The sequence below is a fragment of the Procambarus clarkii genome, chromosome 23 (assembly GCF_040958095.1).
Source record: "Procambarus clarkii isolate CNS0578487 chromosome 23, FALCON_Pclarkii_2.0, whole genome shotgun sequence".
Classification (NCBI taxonomy): Eukaryota; Metazoa; Arthropoda; class Malacostraca; order Decapoda; family Cambaridae; genus Procambarus; species Procambarus clarkii.
Genome location: NC_091172.1, coordinates 8097216 through 8125106, shown reverse-complemented (window position 1 = coordinate 8125106; position 27891 = coordinate 8097216). Strand labels below are relative to the sequence as shown.

The 27891-nt window shown below is 46.0% G+C and overlaps 1 protein-coding gene across 1 annotated transcript; it reads left to right on the top strand.

The window, feature by feature from the left end:
- The first annotated feature begins 24180 nt into the window (after positions 1 to 24180).
- LOC123764143 (uncharacterized) lies at positions 24181 to 25275 on the top strand. Its single transcript, XM_045751698.1, has one exon. It carries the CDS (start codon positions 24181 to 24183, stop codon positions 25273 to 25275), a length of 1095 nt encoding a protein of 364 aa, XP_045607654.1.
- Positions 25276 to 27891: the final 2616 nt, after the last annotated feature.

Sequence of the window (27891 nt, the reverse complement as noted above, 5' to 3'; positions counted from 1 at the left end):
GTATACATAGCTCATCTTGTTGTATACATAGCTCACCTTGGTGTATACATAGCTCACCTTGTTGTATACATAGCTCACCTTGTTGTATACATAGCTCACCTTGGTGTATACATAGCTCACCTTGTTGTATACATAGCTCACCTTGGTGCATACATAGTTCACCTTGGTGTATACATAGTACCTTGGTGTATACATTGTTCACCTTGGTGTATACATAGTTCACCTTGGTGTATACATAGTTCACCTTGGTGTATACATAGTTCACCTTGGTGTATATATGCATAGCTCACCATGGTGTATACATAGTTCACCTTGGTGTATACATAGTTCACCTTGGTGTATACATAGCTCACCTTATTGTATACATCGTTCACCTTGGGTATACATAGTTCACCTTGGATATACATAGTTCACCTTGTTGTATACATAATTCACCTTGTTGTATACATAGCTCACCTTGGTGTATACATAGCTCACCTTGGTGTATACATAGCTCACCTTGGTGTATACATAGCTCACCTTGGTGTATACATAGCTCACCTTGGTGTATCCTTGGCAAGCCGTAGTTAAGTGTGGTGATGAGTGACCTCCTCAGCCCTCAACCTCTTCATTTCCATTGACGGCAGTTAACTTCCTCATCTCGGGATCAATATGGGGTTCATTAGGTTAGGTAGGTCTTTTCAATCTTAAACAAAACAATACATACAGTTCTAACAGTTTATTTTCAATAGACCCCCTTCAACCGTAGTTAAATTCTTCATCACAGGGTCTGCGCTGGTTGATTAGGTTAGGGAGGTTTTTTTCAATCCTCCACACCAAAAATTGTAAATGTTATCTGTTGTTAATAGTACACTGATGAACAAGGTAGTCCAAGGCGTTGCTGAAGGGCGTATCCGAACGATGGGTGTCATGGGTTCTATGCACGGGGACATAGAGGAGTCAACCCTTTTCAAATATTCTTCGTCTTCCAACAGCTTACTATCCATTGGTGAAGCAGGTGAAGATTCCTGTTCGTCACCCTCTGCTCGAAGGAAGTATTTTTTACATTTCTCAAAAGCGTGTTTTGCAACGGCCTAAACTCACATTATCCGTCTGGTTCATCCAGAGAGTCCTGGAGACTTATAGTCCGGTTCCTTAACATTAGAGCTTCTGTAGCCATTTGCGTTTCAGTCTGAAGAGGATCATCTTCGGTTTGCAGGATAGGTTAGTGGAGGTTAGGTTTAGGTTAGGGCAGGTTAGAATGGGTTTGGTGGCCAATCACACCGCACAAAGCAGCAGGAAGAGGAGGGACCAAGAGAACGAAGCAGCAGTCAAAAGTCCTTGTTTAATATTCCACTACTGCATAACTATCTCGGGGGGTTGGGGGCCTCAGGGTTCTAATTTTCTTGTTCTTTAGTTTCTTGTTTTGGCGTCGTGTCCACAGGCGACGGTGCAGGGTAACGTGTGAATTGTTCCTCGACGAAATTCCGTGATAGGTTGATGGTGATCGCCTGGTCATTTTTAAAAGAGGTGCATTCACATGTGGTTAAGTCCAAAATACTAGGATCTTCGTGACCCTGGAGCATGGGCAGTTGTATTTGCTGTGGCATCGAGGCTCCTTCCTCGGGATAACTTCTCAACTTCTTCTGAGAAGTTGAGAACGTCCACAGGCTCGTCTGAAGATTCGTAGTCCTCTTCTTCCTGTGTCGCTGGTATTCCTGTTTTTTGTTGTTGTGTGAACTGCTGTCAGCGTCGTCTGGGTGTCCGCAATTGTCGTCGTCTGGGTGTCCGCAATTGTCGTCGTCCGCAGAGCGCGTGTTTGAGGGGTTGGATTTCAGCGTTCCGTCACTAGTAGCAATACTGACGCGATGCCGTTTGCTTCCAGAAGTCCGTTCACTGTTCTGAGGAACAGGTCATTGTCTTGCTTCGTAATTCTGTCTGCATATGCAATGATGACCTCAACATGTATATTCTGGATGACTGTTGTCGTTGCTGGCGTCGGAGGGTCTTGCTGTGGAGGCCCCTTGGGGCGCCCAGTCCATACGAATGTCGTCTGCTTCTGGCTTGGTGAAGTTAGGCTCGTGAACTGGTCAGGTCCAAGGTCCATGGTCGCGGCGACTTGCCTGTGGGTGTTTGGGGGCGTGGTGGTCTGCTTAGGCTTCTTGAGTTCCTCCTTCCTTTTTGTGAAGAGGTAGGAGGTGGCGGCATGCTGTTCTCCACAGTTTGCGCATTTCTTGGTGGTGGCGGTACAGTCCTTGTAGTTGGGAGTACCAGAGCAAGAGCTGCATTTAGCCGTTTGTTCTGGGCATTTGTCTGAGAAGTGCTCATAGTTGAAGCACTTGGAGCACTGTCTCACATTGTAGATTTTCTCCATGGCGATCTGGTTCAGTGAGGAGTTGATTCTGAAGCATTTCCCTCCTTTCTTCGCTGCTTCCTGGGCCTGTTCTTCTGTCTCAGAAGTTGTCTTCATCGTGGGTCGCGTGGTGTTGGTGGTTTTTGATGAGTTGGGCTGTCATCGCTTTCAGTGTTGAATTTTCGGCGTTGACGCACGATGTTGCGGAGGGTTCATCCACTATCCAGCAGTTCAGCCTGGTGATGAAGGTCGTTCTCTCAACCATGATTTGTCTGCGAGGAATCGGTGAGAGATTCGCCTCCAGTAGTGGGACACGGTTTTTCAGATCCAGGATCTTCTGAAGGTCGCTTTCGTTGCCACGATTACTGTGGCCTCGTTTCCGTGAACGTGGATATCAACAGGTCTAACTGTTAACAAAACATTTGGACCCTTTTGTTTTTGGCGAACCTGTCGAAGACGGCTGCAATTTGGCGCCTAGCGCTTGTAGACCCGCATTTTCAGTTTCGTCTTGTAAGTCATTATTCTCTGGCAGCCTCAACGGCAAGGATTGTCTGGAGAACCTATGGTGTGTAGTATGGTTTACTTATAATGGTACATGACCAGCAGGGTACTAGCGTGGCGGGCGTCTGCATGCTCTCTTGTTTACATACTGCTGGCGTATGAAACGCAGCGCATACAAACGGATGGCGCCGTTTGCTATGAACATTACACGCTCGAGTCTGAAAACACCGCACCAAAACCCCCACCGAGGCCCCCTGGTGAAAACACCAGGGGGCCTCGTAGCCTGGTGGATAGCGCGCAGGATTCGTAATTCTGTGGCGCGGGTTCGATTCCCGCACGAGGCAGAAACAAATGGGCAAAGTTTCTTTCACCCTGAATGCCCCTGTTACCTAGCAGTAAATAGGTACCTGGGAGTTAGTCAGCTGTCACGGGCTGCTTCCTGGGGTGTGTGTGTGTGTGTGTGTGTGTGTGGTGTGGGAAAAAAAAATAGTAGTTAGTAAACAGTTGATTGACAGTTGAGAGGCGGGCCGAAAGAGCAAAGCTCAACCCCCGTAAAAACACAACTAGTAAACCGCTCTCCGTCGAGATAGACACAGGTGTCCAGAAAAGGCAATTCTGCAGAATTATATTCAACTGTAAAGCCAAGGTCCAGGTGGACACCATTACAAAGTTTCTAAAGACTGTTCTTATGCTGGCTAACCTGGCATATGTTGCTGATGATATCCTCTTGATATGGGCTTCAGGGGAAAGGTTTGATGTGATATCGACCCCCAAGTCTTTCTCACTTTCTGATTCTTGAAGAATTTTATCTCCCAAATGGTACCTTATGTCTGGCCTCGACTCTCTACATCTATTTCTATTACTTTACATTTGCTCGCGTTAAACTCTAACAGCCATTTGTTGGACCGTTCCTTCAGTTTGTCCAGTACATCGTGAAGCTTCATGCTGTCCTGACGTGTCTTAATCCTTCTCATAATTTTAGTATCAGCAAACATTGAGAGGAATGAGTCTATACCCTCTGGGAGATCATTTACGTATATCAGAAACAGAATAGGACCGAGTACAGAACCCTGTAGGATTTCGCTGGTGACTTCACACCAATCTGAGGTCTCACCCCTCACAGTAACTCTCTGCTTCCTATTGCTTAGGTACTCCCTCGTCCACTGGAGCACCCTACCAGTTACTATTGCCTGTTTCTCCAATTTATGCACCAGCCTCTTATGGGGTACTGTGTCAAAGCCTGTCCGACAGTCCAAGAAAATACAGTCTGCCCACCTTTCTCCTTCTTGCTTGTGTGTGTGTAAAATAAGACACGAAAAATGCGAGGAAGATGATAAAGAGAGGAGAGACACAGGCGGACTAATGACACCGGGTGAGAGTTACACGGGCGGACACGCCTCTCCCGGACACAGGCCGCCCCTCCCAGCCCCTCTCCCAGCGTGCCATTAGTCCCCGCGCGCCCCACCTCCGTTTATCACCCCTTCTCTCACTTATTTGTTATTTTCTCTCGTGACTTTATCTTCTTCCACGTTCTGTCATATTTCATTGATTTATCTTCCTCAATTTTCTCTTTCTGCTCCGAATTGTTCATCAGTCATCTTTTCCTGGTTCCATTCCCCCATCACCTTAGTTATCCCGAGATGAGCAGCCGGTTGTCTCCTCAGCTCTAAGTTACACTCACGCGTCATCATGTCAGCACCAACTTTCATAATTTCGGGGAAAGAAAGTCTAGTTCGAATCGTATTTCTCTCTCGAACCATAAACAAACTTGTATGTCCGATTTTGATAATCCTTAGCCTAATGTCGTCGGTGGCCTGACTCTTCACTTTTAAATTCCACTCACGTGAACTAGCGTCAATCTAGAGCGAAACCCTTCCCCCCCCCCCCCCCCGACAAAATCCTCGTTCCATTTGCGTGTTGATATCGTTACCACTCGCTAAGTGACTCCGGTAACGAGTGCTTCATTACTTTTCACTTCATTCCCCCTCGTTGTTCCTGAAGCCTCCATCCATCTGGGCGTTATTTGTAATTTTTGGCTCGTTACTATTTCTTCTCCTTGGCCTGTGTAAGATATTCTGGCGGGTCTTCCTTTTATTTCAAGTCGTTTCCGTTTATGGTAGATTTGTGTTGGACTCTGTAAGTCATTGATCACACCATGACACACACACGTGACTGATCACACCATGACACACACACGTGACTGATCACACGATGACACACACACGTGACTGATCACACTGTGACACACACACGTGACTGATCACACCGTGACACACACACGTGACTGATCACACCGTGACACACACACGTGACTGATCACACCGTGACACACACACGTGACTGATCACACCATGACACACACACGTGACTGATCACACCATGACACACACACGTGACTGATCACACTGTGACACACACACGTGACTGATCACAGCGTGACACACACACGTGACTGATCACACCGTGACACACACACGTGACTGATCACACCGTGACACACACACGTGACTGATCACACCATGACACACACACGTGACTGATCACACTGTGACACACACACGTGACTGATCACACCGTGACACACACACGTGACTGATCACACCGTGACACACACACGTGACTGATCACACTGTGACACACACACGTGACTGATCACACCATGACACACACACGTGACTGATCACAGCGTGACACACACACGTGACTGATCACAGCGTGACACACACACGTGACTGATCACACCGTGACACACACACGTGACTGATCACACCGTGACACACACACGTGACTGATCACACCGTGACACACACACGTGACTGATCACACCGTGACACACACACGTGACTGATCACAGCGTGACACACACACGTGACTGATCACACCATGACACACACACGTGACTGATCACACTGTGACACACACACGTGACTGATCACACCGTGACACACACACGTGACTGATCACACCATGACACACACACGTGACTGATCACACTGTGACACACACACGTGACTGATCACACTGTGACACACACACGTGACTGATCACACCATGACACACACACGTGACTGATCACACCGTGACACACACACGTGACTGATCACACCGTGACACACACACGTGACTGATCACACCATGACACACACACGTGACTGATCACACCATGACACACACGTGACTGATCACACCGTGACACACACACGTGACTGATCACACTGTGACACACACACGTGACTGATCACACTGTGACACACACACGTGACTGATCACACTGTGACACACACACGTGACTGATCACACCATGACACACACACGTGACTGATCACACCGTGACACACACACGTGACTGATCACACCGTGACACACACACGTGACTGATCACACCATGACACACACACGTGACTGATCACACCATGACACACACACGTGACTGATCACACCATGACACACACACGTGACTGATCACACGATGACACACACACGTGACTGATCACACTGTGACACACACACGTGACTGATCACACCGTGACACACACACGTGACTGATCACACCGTGACACACACACGTGACTGATCACACCGTGACACACACACGTGACTGATCACACCATGACACACACACGTGACTGATCACACCATGACACACACACGTGACTGATCACACTGTGACACACACACGTGACTGATCACAGCGTGACACACACACGTGACTGATCACACCGTGACACACACACGTGACTGATCACACCGTGACACACACACGTGACTGATCACACCATGACACACACACGTGACTGATCACACTGTGACACACACACGTGACTGATCACACCGTGACACACACACGTGACTGATCACACCGTGACACACACACGTGACTGATCACACTGTGACACACACACGTGACTGATCACACCATGACACACACACGTGACTGATCACAGCGTGACACACACACGTGACTGATCACAGCGTGACACACACACGTGACTGATCACACCGTGACACACACACGTGACTGATCACACCGTGACACACACACGTGACTGATCACACCGTGACACACACACGTGACTGATCACACCGTGACACACACACGTGACTGATCACAGCGTGACACACACACGTGACTGATCACACCGTGACACACACACGTGACTGATCACAGCGTGACACACACACGTGACTGATCACAGCGTGACACACACACGTGACTGATCACACCATGACACACACACGTGACTGATCACACCATGACACACACACGTGACTGATCACAGCGTGACACACACACGTGACTGATCACACCATGACACACACACGTGACTGATCACACCGTGACACACACACGTGACTGATCACAGCGTGACACACACACGTGACTGATCACACCATGACACACACACGTGACTGATCACACCGTGACACACACACGTGACTGATCACACCATGACACACACACGTGACTGATCACACCATGACACACACACGTGACTGATCACACTGTGACACACACACGTGACTGATCACACCATGACACACACACGTGACTGATCACACCGTGACACACACACGTGACTGATCACACTGTGACACACACACGTGACTGATCACACCGTGACACACACACGTGACTGATCACACCATGACACACACACGTGACTGATCACACTGTGACACACACACGTGACTGATCACACTGTGACACACACACGTGACTGATCACACCATGACACACACACGTGACTGATCACACTGTGACACACACACGTGACTGATCACACCATGACACACACACGTGACTGATCACAGCGTGACACACACACGTGACTGATCACAGCAACTGTGTGCTGCTGATAAACTGTGAAACAGACATTTATTTACCGATTTACTCGAAGAAATGCCATAAAAATGTGGCCAAAAATGTAAATTATCGAGAGTTACGAGGTGTCTTAACAAACTATCAAGTTACGAGGTGTCTTAACAAACTAGCAAGTTACGAGGTGTCTTAACAAACTAGCAAGTTACGAGGTGTCTTAACAAACTATCAAGTTACGAGGTGTCTTAACAAACTAGCAAGTTACGAGGTGTCTTAACAAACTATCAAGTTACGAGGTGTCTTAACAAACTATCAAGTTACGAGGTGTCTTAACAAACTAGCAAGTTACGAGGTGTCTTAACAAACTAGCAAGTTACGAGGTGTCTTAACAAACTAGCAAGTTACGAGGTGTCTTAACAAACTAGCAAGTTACGAGGTGTCTTAACAAACTAGCAAGTTACGAGGTGTCTTAACAAACTAGCAAGTTACGAGGTGTCTTAACAAACTAGCAAGTTACGAGGTGTCTTAACAAACTAGCAAGTTACGAGGTGTCTTAACAAACTAGCAAGTTACGAGGTGTCTTAACAAACTAGCAAGTTACGAGGTGTCTTAACAAACTAGCAAGTTACGAGGTGTCTTAACAAACTAGCAAGTTACGAGGTGTCTTAACAAACTAGCAAGTTACGAGGTGTCGTAACAAACTAGCAAGTTACAAGGAGTCTGAAAAAAATGAATCTCTGCAGTTTGTTGTGATCAAAATCTCTCAACAACTGCAGCAAATTCGTCTGCAGTAAGACAAGCGGGTGAGCAGCATGCAGTGAGAGGCAGTGTCCACCCCGCTGCTGATGAGCTGTTCACCGTACCACAGTCTGCTGCTGCCTGCAGGTGAGGAAATATGCACTGCTCAGGAATATCACTGTAGCGACCATGTGGGACTGCTGCACCACAGGGTAGTGTTGGCATCACTGCTGCACCACAGGGTAGTGTTGGCATCGCTGCTGCACCACAGGGTAGTGTTGGCATCACTGTGGCACCACAGGGTAGTGTTGGCATCACTGTGGCACCACAGGGTAGTGTTGGCATCACTGTGGCACCACAGGGTAGTGTTGGCATCACTGTGGCATACAGAGTAGTGGTGCCACGGATCATAGATAAACTTGTCAAAGAATTCAAACAGTTGAATCACCGGTGACGGAAACTCCACCCCTGCATGAACCTGGTGGATGACGGGTGAACATGAATCCCAACCCGGTGGATGACGGGTGAACCATGAACCCCAACCCGACGAAGAAGCGCGGACGCAGGACAGATCCGTCGTGTGCCTGCCTGGCTATCCATCCTAGCCATCTGGGAGAGACTGATGGCTAGGATATACATTCACCAGGTGACAGCCTGCTAATATTTTCTCGCTTTTCAGTATTAGAAGTGATTTCCCCCCCCCCCTCTCCCCCTCCAGAGCGAGGTAAGGTAAGCAGAGAGCATCGCCAGTGTGACAATACAGTACAGTTATCGAAAGAAATATTAGGAATGAGGGAAGGGAACGGTGCCTAATGACTTGGATCATCGGCAATCGAACGCCGACCTTACATGAAGGAAGGTCGTCGTTCTATCGACCAGTCCAAGTGGTTGTGTTGGTCGTGGAGAAGAAAGAAGATATAAAAAATGCGTTCAATATGTTTCCATAACATAGAACAAAAGACAGTGGAAACAAAATGAATGTTTAGATTCATTTGAATGTGAGTGTGGAGGGGAAGATGGAGAGGGTGTGTGGGGTGGACACGGGAAAGGTGCGTGTTGGTGTAAACAGGAAGGGTGTATATGTGAGGGGAAGACGGGGAGGGTAGGTGGGATGGTAGATAAGAACAGTGTGTAAGGGGGGGGTAGATGACAACGGTGTGTCATCTACCACAGGATAGACGCCGCCAATAGGCTACAAGAATTTTGAGCGCAGGTTCAGCACTATACGACAGGCGGTTGTCAGCAGTCTTCAGCTGAGGTCAATAGTGGTCCCAATAACGCTGTTGTCAACAGTCTTCAGCATGACCCCTGAGGTCACTACTGGTGTCAGTAACGTAGGACTTTCCCTCAGAGGCTCCAGCGGCCAGACGACCACTGGAGCCGGCGGGTGGCAGCCGCCCTCACAAGGATGAACGTGTTGGTGAGACACAGTGATGAATGTCTGAATAATCATGGAAATACGCGTGAATAATGGCAAGGAAGTCTGCCAGGTCCTCGTCATCACAAATACTGGAGCACCCCCGGGTGGAGCAGGAGCGTCACACCCGGGGGTACTGGAGCACCCCCGGGTGGAGCAGGAGCGTCACACCAGGGGGTACTGGAGCACCCCCGGGTGGAGCAGGAGCGTCACACCCGGGGGTACTGGAGCACCCCCGGGTGGAGCAGGAGCGACACCAGGGGGTACTGGAGCACCCCCGGGTGGAGCAGGAGCGTCACACCCGGGGGTACTGGAGCACCCCCGGGTGGAGCAGGAGCGTCACACCCGGGGGTACTGGAGCACCCCGGGTGGAGCAGGAGCGTCACACCAGGGGGTACTGGAGCACCCCGGGTGGAGCAGGAGCGTCACACCCGGGGGTACTGGAGCACCCCGGGTGGAGCAGGAGCGTCACACCCGGGGGTACTGGAGCACCCCCGGGTGGAGCAGGAGCGTCACACCAGGGGGTACTGGAGCACCCCCGGGTGGAGCAGGAGCGTCACACCCGGGGGTACTGGAGCACCCCCGGGTGGAGCAGGAGCGTCACACCAGGGGGTACTGGAGCACCCCCGGGTGGAGCAGGAGCGTCACACCCGGGGGTACTGGAGCACCCCCGGGTGGAGCAGGAGCGTCACACCCGGAGGTACTGGAGCACCCCGGGTGGAGCAGGAGCGTCACACCAGGGGGTACTGGAGCACCCCGGGTGGAGCAGGAGCGTCACACCCGGGGGTACTGGAGCACCCCGGGTGGAGCAGGAGCGTCACACCCGGGGGTACTGGAGCACCCCGGGTGGAGTAGGAGCGTCACACCCGGGGGTACTGGAGCACCCCGGGTGGAGCAGGAGCGTCACACCCAGGGGTACTGGAGCACCCCCGGGTCGAGCAGGAGCGTCACACCAGGGGGTACTGGAGCACCCCGGGTGGAGCAGGAGCGTCACACCCGGGGGTACTGGAGCACCCCGGGTGGAGCAGGAGCGTCACACCCGGGGGTACTGGAGCACCCCCGAGTGGAGCAGGAGCGTCACACCAGGGGTACTGGAACACCCCGGGTGGAGCAGGAGCGTCACACCCGGGGGTACTGGAGCACCCCCGGGTGGAGCAGGAGCGTCACACCCGGGGGTACTGGAGCACCCCGGGTGGAGCAGGAGCGTCACACCAGGGGGTACTGGAGCACCCCGGGTGGAGCAGGAGCGTCACACCCGGGGGTACTGGAGCACCCCCGGGTGGAGCAGGAGCGTCACACCCGGGGGTACTGGAGCACCCCGGGTGGAGCAGGAGCGTCACACCCGGGGGTACTGGAGCACCCCGGGTGGAGCAGGAGCGTCACACCCGGGGGTACTGGAGCACCCCGGGTGGAGCAGGAGCGTCACACCCGGGGGTACTGGAGCACCCCCGGGTGGAGCAGGAGCGTCACACCAGGGGGTACTGGAGCACCCCGGGTGGAGCGGGAGCGTCACACCAGGGGGTACTGGAGCACCCCGGGTGGAGCAGGAGCGTCACACCCGGGGGTACTGGAGCACCCCGGGTGGAGCGGGAGCGTCACGCCAGGGGGTACTGGAGCACCCCGGGTGGAGCAGGAGCGTCACATCAGGGGGTACTGGAGCACCCCCGGGTGGAGCAGGAGCGTCACACCAGGGGGAGGAGGGACCAAGCCGCAGGCACACAGAGGGAGCTGTAACCCGAATGAGCCAATGAAATATTACATTCATTTCCTCATTGTGAGGGAGATGAGCGAGCAGACAGCACCAGGCTGGCGGAGACTCTCCACACACAATTTCAATTTTAAATCAAACCAAGAAGTGAAGTTGAGGAGGGTCATGTACGACGATTAGTGGTTAAACTGGCAGGGCCCGGCGGGATGTAGACTACGACCCCCACCCCACCCCCCGCCCCCCAGGGCCTCCACACCCCCGGGTGCTGCTGGTCCTGGAGCAGCCAGCCCCCAGAAGCGAGGCGGCCACGTGGGTGCTAGACCCCGAGCAGCAGGGTAAACAGAGCCCTCACGGCTCCCACAGTTAAAACCCGTACAACCCCTCCAGTATACCACGCTCAATGAGGTGCTTTACTCAAAAATTATCAGCGAGCGTTCCGGCCAGAAACATTTTGTTTTAGTGAGCAGTACCATTAAGCCGTAATGTGCCGGCGAGGTGCTGCACCAACTCCGGATATTCCACTGACGACTGAATTGCTGGCACTGCAGGGTGATGTTAGAGGGGGGGGGGTAGGGGGTGATTAGTGAGGGGTGCAGGAAGATGCTCACCTAACAATGACAACGGTGGGAGTAGGTCCTAGCTCTTCATACCTTACTTACATGGCATTTTGTTCCTGGTGCCATTTGCCCGGGCGGAACATAAATGGTTGGGCTCGTTTCCTCTCACCTAGCGCACCTGTTTACATTGCAGTAAACAGAGACCCGGGAGTTCGGCAACTGTTTTAGGGTTGCATCCTGGGTCAGTGGTTCGAACCTGGGGGGGGGGAGGGATTATTATTATTATTATTATTATTATTATTATTATTATTATTATTACGCTTATTTAACACATTTGCGTTGCCATCTTATCCTCATTTTCTTTTTATTTAAAGAGATTGGCCTTGTCCACCTTTTATATTCCACTCAGTATTTCGTAAGTCGTGATCATATCCCCCCACTATCCTTCCTCTCCAGGTTTATGAAAATGAATTTCTTTAACAAGTCCTCGTAGCTTAATTCTATTAATTCAGTGTTGTCGTGACCTACACTTTCACGTTTGGGTCTGAGCGTCACGATGTGTGAATACCGTCTCAGTGATGCATGCTGAGGGGAATATGCTGAGCAGTGGTACTGGGTGATGCTGAGCAGTGGTACTAGGTGATGCTGTGCAGTGGTACTGGGTGATGCTGAGCAGTGGTACTGGGTGATGCTGTGCAGTGGTACTGGGTGATGCTGAGCAGTGGTACTAGGGGATGCTGAGCAGTGGTACTAGGGGATGCTGAGCAGTGGTACTAAGGGATGCTGAGCAGTGGTACTAGGGGATGCTGAGCAGTGGTACTAAGGGATGCTGAGCAGTGGTACTAAGGGATGCTGAGCAGTGGTCCTGGGAGATGTTGTGCAATATTACTGTATGGTGCAGAGTACTGGTACTGGTACTGGGCTTTACTGAGGAATGGTACTGGCTGATGATAAACAGTAGTTCTGGGTGATGCTGATCAATGCTACTGGGTGATGAACAGCAAAACTGATGAAGAACAACAGAGATGACTAGGAAAGTAGGGGAGAGGTGAGAGACATGGCTAGGGAGGAGGGAGACAGAGAGAGGAGAGAAACAGGGAGAAGAGAAACAGGGACAGACAGGAAGAAGAGAGAAACCAGGTGTGGAGAGAGAGAGAGATACAGAGGGGCCGTAAAGAGACAGGAGACAGAGCTGTTTAGTTTCTTCAGTAAACAGCAGACAGGAGCGTCAAACAAACAGGACTGGTGAATGGTGCCACAAAAAGTGTGGTCAAACACTTGAGACATTAACGAAGCAGGAAGGAGACGGCCTTAACTGGTGCTTGGGTGACCAAGGTAAGCCCTCACAGGCACACGTCTTCTCCAATAAATTTTATTCTTTACGTGATCTATTTCTACTTAGTCTTCTATACTTAATCTACCTTTTGCATGGTCTTCTTTCAACTTGAACTCCTCGATTTTATCCGCTTCTACCTGGTCTACCATCCACTTACTTTTCTTCCTATTTATTCTACTTCAATTTCGCCTATTCAACTTGGTCTTATCTACTTGGTCTACTCTACATCATCTAAACTACCTCATCTACTCACTACTCGTCAAACACACACACACACACACTACCTGGATTGTACCTAGTTCTGGAAGTTCTTCTACTCCCCAGGCATGGCCCGAGGCCAGGTTTGACTACTTAGAGCTTGGTCCAACAGGCTGTTACTTAGAGCGGCCCGCAAGCCCACATATCCACCACAGCCAGGTTGGTCCGGTACATCCTGAAGTGCTGGTTATTATATCTTGAAAAACAAACATAATGAAACGTGCACACGCGCGCACACACACACACACACACACACACACACACACACACACACACACACACACACACACACACACACACACACACACACACACACACACATGTATATTTCATCAAACACACACTGTATACCTCGACAAACGCAAACACATACTGCATACCTCGACAAACACACACTATATACCTCGACAAACACACACTGTATACCTCGACAAACACACACTGTATACCTCGACAAACGCAAACACATACTGCATACCTCGACAAACACACACTGTATACCTCGACAAACACACACTGTATACCTCGACAAACACACACTATATACCTCGACAAACACACACTATATACCTCGACAAACACACACTATATACCTCGACAAACACACACTGTATACCTCGACAAACACACACTATATACCTCGACAAACACACACTATATACCTCGACAAACACACACTGTATACCTCGACAAACACACACTATATACCTCGACAAACACACACTGTATACCTCGACAAACGCAAACACATACTGTATACCTCGACAAACACACACTGTATACCTCGACAAACACACACTATATACCTCGACAAACGCAAACACATACTGTATACCTCGACAAACACACACTGTATACCTCGACAAACACACACTGTATACCTCGACAAACACACACTATATACCTCGACAAACACACACTGTATACCTCGACAAACACACACTATATACCTCGACAAACACACACTATATACCTCGACAAACACACTCTGTATACCTCGACAAACACACACTATATACCTCGACAAACACACACTATATACCTCGACAAACACACTCTGTATACCTCGACAAACACACTCTGTATACCGAGACAAACACACACTATATACCTCGACAAACACACTCTGTATACCGAGACAAACACACACTGTATACCTCGACAAACACAAATACACACTGTATACCGAGACAAACACACACTGTATACCTCGACAAACACAAATACACACTGTATACCGAGACAAACACACACTGTATACCTCGACAAACACACACTGTATACCTCGACAAACACAAATACACACTGTATACCTAGACAAACACATACTGTATACCGAGACAAACACACACTGTATACCTAGACAAACACACACTGTATACCTAGACAAACACACACTGTATACCTAGACAAACACACACTGTATACCTCGACAAACACACACTGTATACCTCGACAAACACACACTGTATACCTCGACAAACACACACTGTATACCTCGACAAACACACACTGTATACCTCGACAAACACACACTGTATACCTCGACAAACACACACTGTATACCTCGACAAACACACACTGTATACCTCGACAAACACACACTGTATACCTCGACAAACACACACTGTATACCTCGACAAACACACACTATATACCTCGACAAACACACACTGTATACCTCGACAAACACACACTGTATACCTCGACAAACACACACTGTATACCTCGACAAACACACACACTTTATACCTCGACAAACACACACACTTTATACCTCGACAAACACACACTGTATACCTCAACAAACACACACTGTATACCTCAACAAACACACACTGTATACCTCAACAAACACACACTGTATACCTCAACAAACACACACTGTATACCTCAACAAACACACACACACCACTACCATTAATGCAGCGAAGCAAATTAAAACTTAACACAATTTCCGCCTCACAAGATTCTTTGATTAATATATCCAATTTTGCACAGTTACGGCTCCAAACTTTGTTAACTTGTATCTCGAAAAAATAAATAGCGAACGTTTTCTCTTATTTGATAAGAATATCTGGTGGCTGTTATCGTGTAATTGGATGGTTTCGCGGCCTGAAAATCTGATTTTGCGAGACCAGGCGGTAACAAGTTACTATTTAATAGGTAGTTATAACCTGTCATTACGGTACAGTCCCAGGTGCAATTGGCACCGTCTAAATCTAAAAGACAGATCATTGAGACGGTGATTTTGTGACGCGCTGGAATACGTTTTCTGTCTCTCCTCGCGAGACTTGCATTAATGAAAACGATTCACAGCGACCAATGTAAGCAACGACAAAGCAAAAAAAAAATGGGAATCAGATTATACATATTAACGCAAAAGATAGATAGATGCCTGCATAAATTAGAGTCAAACATTTTCTTAACACTAACATAATAATATTTCTCAGCGCTCGGCACATATAAAATGTCGTTTCTATTTAATAGATATTTTATTGGACTCGCTGCACGACATCCACGACGTGAAAAATGATTAAAAATCATAAAATAATTCACTAGATGAGACCCCCGCGTAATATATAGCTTAATATGCATCTACCGCAGTCACACCTGACTTGCCGTCACGCCAGGTTGTTTACCCGATCAGCTGGTCCCGTCTCCATGACAACGGCGACGCTGTATCCATGGTTACGTTAGCGGCGTCGTCTGTGGCCTTCGTGACCAACGTATGATCCAGACGGGAAATGGACAGTACAGGTGGACAGGTAAGACACGCCAAGGAGACAATACCGTCGCTTATCAAGGAAGATCCAGCTGCACAAAGTAACTCGTAAAGCTCCCTTCCAATCTCAGGCAAGTTTTAATAATCTAGCAGGATGTACAGATACAGATGAGAGAGTCTAGTTATACGATATATTTGCATATTTGAAGTTGCCATAGTAACCGTGCCATCTGTGTCGCAGGATGGCAAGCGAGGGAAGACGTGTGAGTTTGACGTCTTCAGTTGTGACAGATCTTAGCGGGTTTCCCTCCATGAGTGAGGAGGAGATCTCAGGTGAGTACCTGAATCATGTCGAGTACATAACTTATCTCTCAGTTTAGAGAGGGTTCTAGGTAGGAGTCTGTTTACACCTGTGATTGAGGTATATTAAAGGTGACTGGAAGATGGTTGTCACCATCACAGATAATCTTATACTAATAAATGTGACCCCATTAGTTCATCAAAAAGAAAATGATCAATAGGAAACCTTCCTCTTCCATCCCATGACAGAAAGCTAAAGTTAATAGGCAGTCACCTCGTCCATGAGGCCAGCATCATGGTATAAACTTGACAACTTAAAGATCCATGAGCTAACACAGTTGCTGTTGTAACATGACATGCACTCTGTTACGTACCCTTATAAGATACGTAAGTAAATATATTAATATGTACATTTATAATTGTGTATAAATTACAAGCATGTATATTGTTATACTTATATGTCTATGCAAATGCACATTCATGTTACAGTGTTGGCGTTAGGCCCAACGTATCGTGGGAATGATTGTTTTATTTCTTTGTGTGCTCAGTTTTCCCACGGGAACTAATGATTTATATGTGATCATAAGTGGGTAACAGAGGTGAATAATAATTGAGTGAACTGTATCTGGCAAATTGTCGTGGGATCGTCCGTTGCTGGGTGTGCATGCCATTATTCCCTTCTGTATGCATATTTTAATTACTATGTAAAGAAACTATTACTTTAATTTGTGTATATCAATATGTATTAATTATTCATTAAGTTAGTTTAAGATTACTCTTGTCACAATGTATTGCTCCATTGTTGAAATAATAAATATTGTAACTTTGGCAATTTATTCGCGGGGCAAGGCAATCTGTTTTGATTCTCGCGTTATTTTAGTCAGTAGCTGAGCAGGAACCAGGGAGATAACATCTTGGAGTTAAGTTATAATATTTTGTTCTGTCATAGCCAATATTAATATTTTAATTTAATGTCTGGAAGATATAGTGATATTTTTAATGTGATATATTGTGGCCATATAATCATCTGTTTGCTTTTGAGATTTATTTAATATATTTATATATATATATACTTGTTGTATCTCTTCTTCAGTCCTTTGAAGATTTATTATTGTGCTCATTACTTATCAAGGGGTTATACTGGTGATTCGCTATTGAGAACAGCAGTTGTGTCGTATCCCTAGACGTAATTAAAGTTTGGCTGCTGTAGGATCACGAGCCTTAACGTACGATAGGTAACAAAGAGTTATGGGGGCCTGTGCCGGGAAATGTTGTCCCACTTTAACTTAACTATGCTAATCTAACCTTGCCTTCCTAGGTACCAGTGTGTCAAGTGTCTCTGTGTGTTTCTTAAGAACTATTCCATGTGCCAAGCAAGCCTTCCTGTGTGTCAAGTAACAACGTTTCACGATTTTGAGGTAAGTCATCCTATATATTTTGTTTGTGCAGTGAGGCCAAGCGAATTTTCAGTGTGGTGACAATTTTACAGTGAAGTGTAGTGCAGTGCCATTGTTTTAATTATTGTTGTGAATCAAGTGCCAAGTGTTAGTAACGATGGAGGAGAAAGTTGCAGCGTTGGTGGCTCACCCAGACTTTGAAGGGATTCAGAACCTTAAAAAGACTGAGTTAATACAAATGGCAAATCAGTTGGATTTGACCGCCAGCAATAGAATGGTTAAAGCCCAAATATTGAAAGTCATTGTGACGCATTTTGTTGAGAATGGGGAGTTAGAGGAAGAAATTCTAGAGGAGTTAAGAGAGGAGTCGAGTGATCAGATGACGTTAAAGCGTCTTGAGTTAGAAGCGCAAATAGCCAATGCTAAGCTTGAAGCTCAAAGGGAACAGCAAATATTAGAGGCTGAAGCTCGTCAAAGAGAGATTGAAGCTCAACAGCAACAGAAAATATTAGAGGCTGAAGCTCAGCAAAGGGAGCTGGAGACTAGGCGTTTAGAAATTGCGTTACAGTTGCAAATAGAAGCCACAAAGAAGCAACAAGCCGAGGAACAAACTAGGCAATTAGAGATTCAACAACAAATGGCTGACACTAACTTCAGGCTTGAATCACAGCGTATGGCAGCTGGGCATGGAAATACTAGTAATGTTTCAATAAATAGTGATAATAATCCCATCAGGATGAATAAGTATATAGAGTTGCCCAAGTTCAATGAGGAAGATCCTGAGGTTTTCTTTGCACATTTTTATAAAATTGCCATCAGTATGAACTGGCCAAGGGATCAGTGGGTAGCCATTATGCAGTCTCAATTTAAGGGGCGTAGTCAGGAGGTTTTCACATCCCTACCTGACTCTCATAGTTTTGATTATGATTTTGTAAAGAAAAGCATCCTCAATGCGTACCAGCTAAATCCAGAGGCACACAGGCAAAAGTTCAGAAACCTAAGGAGAATCAGGGATCAGACAATAGCAGATTTTACTCGTCAGAAGACGAATTTTTGCAACAGATGGTTAAAGTCACTTGCAGTCACTGATTTTGATGCTCTAAAGAATCTTCTTATAATGGAAGAAGTATTGTCATGTCTTCCAGACCAGTTGTCTACTTTTATGGCAGAACAAAAGAATGTAACAGATATTGATGAGCTGTCAAAGCTCGCGGATGAGCATGAGTTGCTGACTAAGGCCCCGTTTACGGCCACTTCACCTAAGTCTAGTCGTAGAGTAAATTTCAATGCTCACCGTACTCCTTATCAGTATAAGTCTCCTCCTGGTGCGACAGTTACTCCCGTGAACTCTTCTCTTACTAACCCTAAGATGGTTACTCCATTGCCAGGATCATCTAAGCCTAGTAATGCTAATTCTAAACCGGCAGTTGGTTCTACCAGTGTGTCCACTGTCAAACATTGTACCCATTGTAAGAGAAGGGGGCATGTGATTTCTTCATGTTTTAGTTTGCATCCTGAACTACGACCAACTGGTCTTATTATGAGTAAAGGAGTGCAACCTATTAATTCTTCATGTATTACAGTCAGTCCCAATTGGATGGCTGAATTCAAACCCTATATTTCCACAGGTACCTTATTATGTAATAATGGTAGACATAAGACTGTTCAATTACTCCGTGATACTGGAGCTTCACAGTCTCTTATTACCCAGAAGGTACTTGATGATGTTGACACCCGAGATCTGGGTGAAGTTGTGCTTCTCCAGGGTATTGCCGGTAGTGTGCAACCAGTGTCCTTATTGCAAGTTAACCTTGATTCTAACTATACTTCAGGATGGTGTAATGTTGGTGTAAGTAAACAACTGCCCATTCCTGGGGTAGACATTATTCTAGGTAATGATTTTGGCAACCAAATGGTTGTAGGGCCCAAGTGTCCCATCATGTTAACTAAACCCCATAATGTATTAGCTCAACCAGTAGCAGATGATGATATTATTTACCCTGCTTGTGTTGTTACTAGATCAATGGGAAAAACAGGTGAGAGTAATCCTGTCTTCACTGAGGTTGCTGTTCCCAAGACCAGGACCCCTTCAGAAAAGGAGTGGGAGGTGGATCTTGAGGATTCTTTTATGACTCGACTGGATGATGAGAGTGAGGCCGTAGTAGAAGCCCCGCCGAACCTAAATCACAAGGAAAGTGAAGGTGAGGAGGCTGAACTATCTGTACCTTGCCCGCTTGTCTCCAGTGCGCCAGTTGTCGAGAGTGAGGCCGAAGTAGCTATGACTCCATTTTATTCTGATCAATCGGGAAAAGAGATCAAGCTACTAGGTTCTTGCCCGCTCGCTGCTGAGTCTGAGTCATTGCCCTTAAGTGTTGTACAGACTACTGATCCTAGTTTAAGTAAGTGTATTTCTGAGGCTCCTGATAATATTGATGCATTGGAGGAAGGGACGGGTTTCTTCTTCAAGGATCGACTTCTGATGAGAAGGTGGAGACCCAAGGGAACTCCCTCTTCAGAGGATTGTGAGATCAGAACCCAACTCGTTGTCCCCAATGATTACCGTAGGCAGGTCCTGCAGGCTGCACATGATGACCCATGGGAGGTCATCAAGGTATCACGAATATGTACCATAAGATAAGTAAATATTTTTTCTGGCCAAAGTTAAAGAAAGACGTGGTCAGATATTGTCATAACTGTATACCCTGTCAAATTGTTGGTAAACCAAATCAATCTGTACCTAGAGCACCATTGCAACCTATTGTAGTTCCTGATGAACCATTTACTCATGTTGTAATTGATTGTGTGGGTCCTTTACCTAAGACTAAATCGGGTAACATGTTTTTGTTCACTCTCATGTGTATGACTACTAGATTTCCTGAAGCTTATGCTCTACGGAATACCAAGGCTCATAATCTCATCAAGTGTCTTGAAAGATTCTTTTCGTTGTTTGGAATGCCTAGAGTTATTCAGAGTGATAATGGGGGAAATTTTGTTTCTAAAGTTTTCAGAACTTTTTGCGAATCCCGAGGGATTCGGCACAAATTATCCAGTCCATATCATCCACAAAGCCAAGGTGGACTTGAACGTTTCCACCAGACTTTGAAACAAATGCTCAGGACAACCGGAGAAACTCATCCACGTAATTGGGATGAGAATCTCCCCTTTGTGTTGTTTGCTGCTAGAGAAGGGCTACAAGAGTCATTGGGCTGTTCACCCTTTGAACTAGTGTTTGGTCACCAAGTAAGAGGTCCTCTTAAAATGCTACAAGAAAAGTTGTTGGGAGATGTCTCTGTTCATCAGAGTGGATTGTACTTGAGTGAGGTCAAGGCTAAGTTGTGTCGGGCTCGTGAGTTGGCGAAAGAACATCTGGGAAGGACTCAACAAGCCATGAAAGTAAGATATGACAAGAAGTTCAAAGCTAAGCTAAGGTCGTTTGATGTCGGGGATTTGGTGTTGGTGTTGAAACCTCGTATGGGGACTTCCATGTCCCATAAGTTCGCAGGACCCTACCAAGTGGTAGACAAGGTGGGAGACCTAACTTATAAACTAATTAACCCTAATCTTTCAGAACCCCAAATGACTGTGCACATTAACAGATTAAAAGCTTATGTTGGACCTGGTGTAGTAGCTTGTTTTAGTCGGGAAGGGTTACCACCTGAGGATAATTGTAGTGAGAGACATGATGTTAATATCCCACTTCTCAGTTCCAGTTCCAATGGCAGGGAGATGCTATGTCATTTACAGGAGGAACAACGTGATGAGTTCCAGGTTCTGCTGGACAACCATACATCTCTGTTTGGGGAGGTTCCTACCCAGACCCACCTCATCACACACGACGTTCAGCTCCTGGACAGCACCCCCATTCGACAACATCCGTACCGAGTGAATCCCGAAAAGAGGAAAATTATGCAAGCAGAAGTGGAATATCTGCTCCAGCATGATTTCATTCGGCCAAGTCAAAGTACTTGGAGCTCTCCGTGTTTGTTAGTGCCAAAACCAGATGGAACCTGGAGATTGTGCGTGGATTACAGGAAACTGAACAAGAACACTACAGTGGACGTTTTTCCTTTACCCTTGTTGGAAGAATGTATAGAGTCCATAGGTCATGCCGAATATGTAAGTAAGCTTGATTTGTCAAAAGGGTATTATCAAATTCCATTAACAGAGTATGCTAGAGAGGTTACTGCTTTTGTTACACCTGATGGTGCGTATGAATTTAATGTCATGCCATTCGGATTGAGAAATGCACCTGCTACTTTTCAAAGATTCATGAATTTCTTACTCAAGGATGTGCCAGATTGTAGGGCCTACCTTGATGACATTGTTCTGTACAGTAAGAATTGGGCAGATCATCTCTTAGGCCTTAAGAACTTGTTTACAGTGTTGAAAAACGCAAAGTTAACCATAAACATGAATAAGTGTAGTTGGGCAAAAGGTACGATAACTTATCTTGGACACGAGGTAGGACAAGGTAAGATTATCCCCTTACAAGATAAGATTCAAGCCATTGTGGACTACCCAGTGTTGACCAATAAGAAAGGAGTCCAACGGTTTATTGGTATGTGTGCATACTATAGGCGTTATTGTAGAAATTTTTCAACAGTAGCTGCTCCTTTGACTAACTTGTTACGCAAGCAAGTAAAGTTTCAGTGGACACAAGATTGTCAGAATGCTTTTCAGAACCTAAAGGGCATATTGTCCACCTCACCTATTCTTGCTAGTCCCCAATTTGATAAACCATTTATATTACACATTGATGCGTCAGATGTTGGAATAGGTGCTGTGCTTATTCAAGTTGGTTTAGACCAGATTGAGCATCCTGTGTATTACTATTCTAGAAAATTTAATGCAGCTCAGAGAAATTATTCCGTGGTAGAAAAGGAGGCGTTGGGTCTTATATTGTCAATCAAGAAGTTTGAGATTTACTTATCAGGAAATAAAGTGTTAGTATTTACAGACCACAACCCCCTTATCTTTATCAATATGATGAAAGTCAAGAACCAACGAATTCTGCGCTGGTCATTGTTTTTGCAGGAATTTAATGTAGAAATCAAACATATTCCAGGCAGACAAAATGTTATTGCTGATGCTTTGTCAAGAAGTTTTGATGTACCATAAATGAAATGTTTCTTTTTACTTAACATTTTTACTTCGGAAAAAATGCCATTGATCTTCAATCCATTGCATTTTTTTTCTTGGAGGTGGAAGTGTTACGTACCCTTATAAGATACGTAAGTAAATATATTAATATGTACATTTATAATTGTGTATAAATTACAAGCATGTATATTGTTATACTTATATGTCTATGCAAATGCACATTCATGTTACAGTGTTGGCGTTAGGCCCAACGTATCGTGGGAATGATTGTTTTATTTCTTTGTGTGCTCAGTTTTCCCACGGGAACTAATGATTTATATGTGATCATAAGTGGGTAACAGAGGTGAATAATAATTGAGTGAACTGTATCTGGCAAATTGTCGTGGGATCGTCCGTTGCTGGGTGTGCATGCCATTATTCCCTTCTGTATGCATATTTTAATTACTATGTAAAGAAACTATTACTTTAATTTGTGTATATCAATATGTATTAATTATTCATTAAGTTAGTTTAAGATTACTCTTGTCACAATGTATTGCTCCATTGTTGAAATAATAAATATTGTAACTTTGGCAATTTATTCGCGGGGCAAGGCAATCTGTTTTGATTCTCGCGTTATTTTAGTCAGTAGCTGAGCAGGAACCAGGGAGATAACATCTTGGAGTTAAGTTATAATATTTTGTTCTGTCATAGCCAATATTAATATTTTAATTTAATGTCTGGAAGATATAGTGATATTTTTAATGTGATATATTGTGGCCATATAATCATCTGTTTGCTTTTGAGATTTATTTAATATATTTATATATATATACTTGTTGTATCTCTTCTTCAGTCCTTTGAAGATTTATTATTGTGCTCATTACTTATCAAGGGGTTATACTGGTGATTCGCTATTGAGAACAGCAGTTGTGTCGTATCCCTAGACGTAATTAAAGTTTGGCTGCTGTAGGATCACGAGCCTTAACGTACGATAGGTAACACACTCACACATGACCAAGTACCGGCAAGCACCACTGGAGACAAGTACCGACAAGCACCACTGGAGACAAGTACCGGCAAGCACCACAGGATACAAGTACCGACAAGCATCACTGGAGACAAGTACCGACAAGCACCACTGGAGACAAGTACCAGCAAGCACCACTGGAGACACGTACCGACAAGCACCACTGGAGACAAGTACCGACAAGCACCACTGGAGACAAGTACCGGCAAGCACCACTGGAGACAAGTACCGGCAAGCACCACTGGAGACAAGTACCGACAAGCACCACAGGATACAAGTACCGACAAGCACCACTGGAGACAAGTACCGGCAAGCACCACTGGAGACAAGTACCGGCAAGCACCACAGGATACAAGTACCGGCAAGCACCACTGGAGACAAGTACCGACAAGCACCACTGGAGACAAGTACCAGCAAGCACCACTGGAGACACGTACCGACAAGCACCACTGGAGACAAGTACCGACAAGCACCACTGGAGACAAGTACCGACAAGCACCACTGGAGACAAGTACCGGCAAGCACCACTGGAGACAAGTACCGACAAGCACCACAGGATACAAGTACCGACAAGCACCACTGGAGACAAGTACCGACAAGCACCACAGGATACAAGTACCGGCAAGCACCATTGGAGACAAGTACCGGCAAGCACCACTGGAGACAAGTACCGACAAGCACCACTGGAGACAAGTACCGACAAGCACCACTGGAGACAAGTACCGACAAGCACCACTGGAGACAAGTACCGACAAGCACCACTGGAGACAAGTACCGGCAAGCACCACTGGAGACAAGTACCGGCAAGCACCACTGGAGACAAGTACCGACAAGCACAACAGGAGACAAGTACCGGCAAGCACCACTGGAGACAAGTACCGGCAAGCACCACTGGAGACACGTACCAACAAGCACCACTGGAGACAAGTACCGGCAAGCACCACTGGAGATTCAACTTTACATTGCATGTTGCTATGCCACAGGAAGCAGCACCACCACAGGGGTCTGCCAGGACCCAGGACCAAACAGCTACACATTTGGAAAGGTGTTCTTTGCAGATCAAGAATATAACATATGAAGCAAAAAATTTGGCATATTCATACATAAGTTCTCCAGATTAAGTGAATATTGGTTAGTCCTGGTTTTCCTATATTCCCATGGTCTGAAGTCACCTTCATAAAGTCATGAAATCACCTTCATAAAGTCATGAAGTCACCTTCATAAAGTCATGAAGTCACCTTCATAAAGTCATGAAGTCACCTTCATAAAGTCATGAAGTCACCTTTAGGCCAAAAAATGTAGACGAGAACAGCATCCCTGTTCCCTCTAGTTAACATCAATCTAATAAAATAATCTTATTTTAGTTTAAAACTATTTTGTACCTATGAATAAAATATGTGACGGTAAACGAAAATAGGTTAATTTTCGTTTACCTATTTTTCGTTAATTTATAGAGACCGCAATGACTTCATTTAAGCCTGATAGAGTCACAAGCCCTTAGACCAGGGCTCTTCAAGGTATGGATCGCGATCCGCTACTGGGCCGCGAGATGCTTATCCAGACACCCCGCGAGGTCTCACACATTACATACTGGGCACCTTACTGACTGACGTCATTTATCACCATAAAGTTATCGTCATTACAAATATGTTTTAAGAACAAAAATTCCTTCAGAACTTAGCGTGTGATGTTTAACCTTTATAGAGTCCAAGACCAGGCATAATCAGAGTAGTGGAAGGTTGTGTTTGGAAATGGTTGTAATCCTTCCCACCTACTGTATCACACTGGGGGTGTAGTACAATAAGGGGTACAGTAGGGTGTGGCACAATTGTATGAGAGAGACAGACAGGCAAATAGAGTTAGACAAGGAAAGAGACAGAAACAGACAGTAGATAGATGAATATATAGATAAAAGGATAGATTAGTGGATACATGAATAGGTGGTTGCATTGATGGATGGATAAGTCGGTAGATTGATGGAGAGATGAATAGACAGATGAGTATATGGCTGGATATGAAGGTGAGTAGCTGGATAGGTAGGTAGATGAATAGGTGGATACATGGATGGAGAGATGGACAGAGATAGACGAGTCGATGAATGGACAGAGATTGACAGATGAGTAGATGGATGTATAGACGGATAGGTAAATGGATAGATAGATTGATAAATAGCGAGATGAATAGATAGGATGATGAACAGATGTATGCACATATGGATGGATTGAAAGAGTGATGAACGAATAGCTGGTATGACGGGAAAAATGGATGGTATCGCAGTCTCTCTAGGGCAGATGGAATGCCTGTCACATACAGCAAAACAAAGGTAAACAAAAAAAGTTAGACTGCTATTTTAATTCCACACTGAGGTAACTGTAGGATAAAGCACAGAGAGAAAAAAATTTAAAATGCTTTACTTATGAAAATTTACTTTAAACAATTTATATAACAAAAATAATATCCAGGCTTGGCTCAATTCAACGTGTGCAAAACAAACAATAAGACCAATCAAATTTACGTTATGTTAATGTGCAAATAAAATGGTGCAGGAATACTGTGAGCTAGTCTGCATAAACCTGCTACCTCACCGAGGTATACCAACAGATCTACGCAGTAGAGCACGAGAGAGTATTCTGAAGGAGTAAGGCTGTATAGCCTCTATATATAGGCGAAACGGCCGTCCAGGTGGCGCTGGTGATGTAGATAACTGCGAGCCGGCTCACTTGAACTACCATACGCTTGTTTCAGGCAGTGGCGTGATCCTAGAGCCATCGCCAAGTGTGAGGGTCTGACGGGCCCTGGGGCAGGTAGACTGGTGGTACACTGTCTAGACGTCTGAGAAGCAGTTGTTGTCATTGTTGTGCTGTAACTTCTTGAGTTCTTAAATATGTAGACGTGGTGTAGTAGAATAGATGATGATGGAGCAGGCCGAATCTCCTTTTAAGAGAGATTACCGTGACACTGGATAGATGGATGTATGGATAAATAAGTAGATGGATCAATGGATATACCTATAGCTGAATAGATGGATAGATATATGGACAGATGGTCAAAAAGATGTATGGATAAGTGGATAAATAAATGGACTGATGGATGGTAATGAAGATGGATAGATAGTTGGATGTATGGATAGAAGGATAGATATATATAGACGAATAGAAAAAATACAGATAGGTGGATGAATAGATAGGAGACAGATAGACCCGAGCAACGCCGGAACCCCCCCACCCCCCACCCCCCTCCCCCATCATTTATCACAGAGTGATAAATAAGCCGGAAGCCGCCTAGGTGAGCGCGCGCCCGTCACCCGCCTCCAGGCGTCGAGGAACCTACTACTGACTGCAAGGATCAAAGGCAAGAGTCACCACAACGTTTTTTAGCAAGTCAACTCAATGTTTGGCAGTTATTTCAACAAGGCATTTGGGACTGCAGCTCGTGTTTTATCGTTGATGTTATTCTTGAGTGTTCTCTGGTTAGCATCAAAGGAAAACTAGATTCGTTGTTGTTGTTATTGTGAGGGGATAAAAGTGAATTCGTTGGTCTGGAAGACTATCTTTATAGAACGTGCATTGTGAGAGAATTAGTATAATACCCCTCTGTCGTACCCTCCTCTGTACCCCCCGACACACCCATTCCTATACCCTCTCTATACCTTTGTCACACCCTCATGTCCTACCCATACCGTCTTTACCTACAC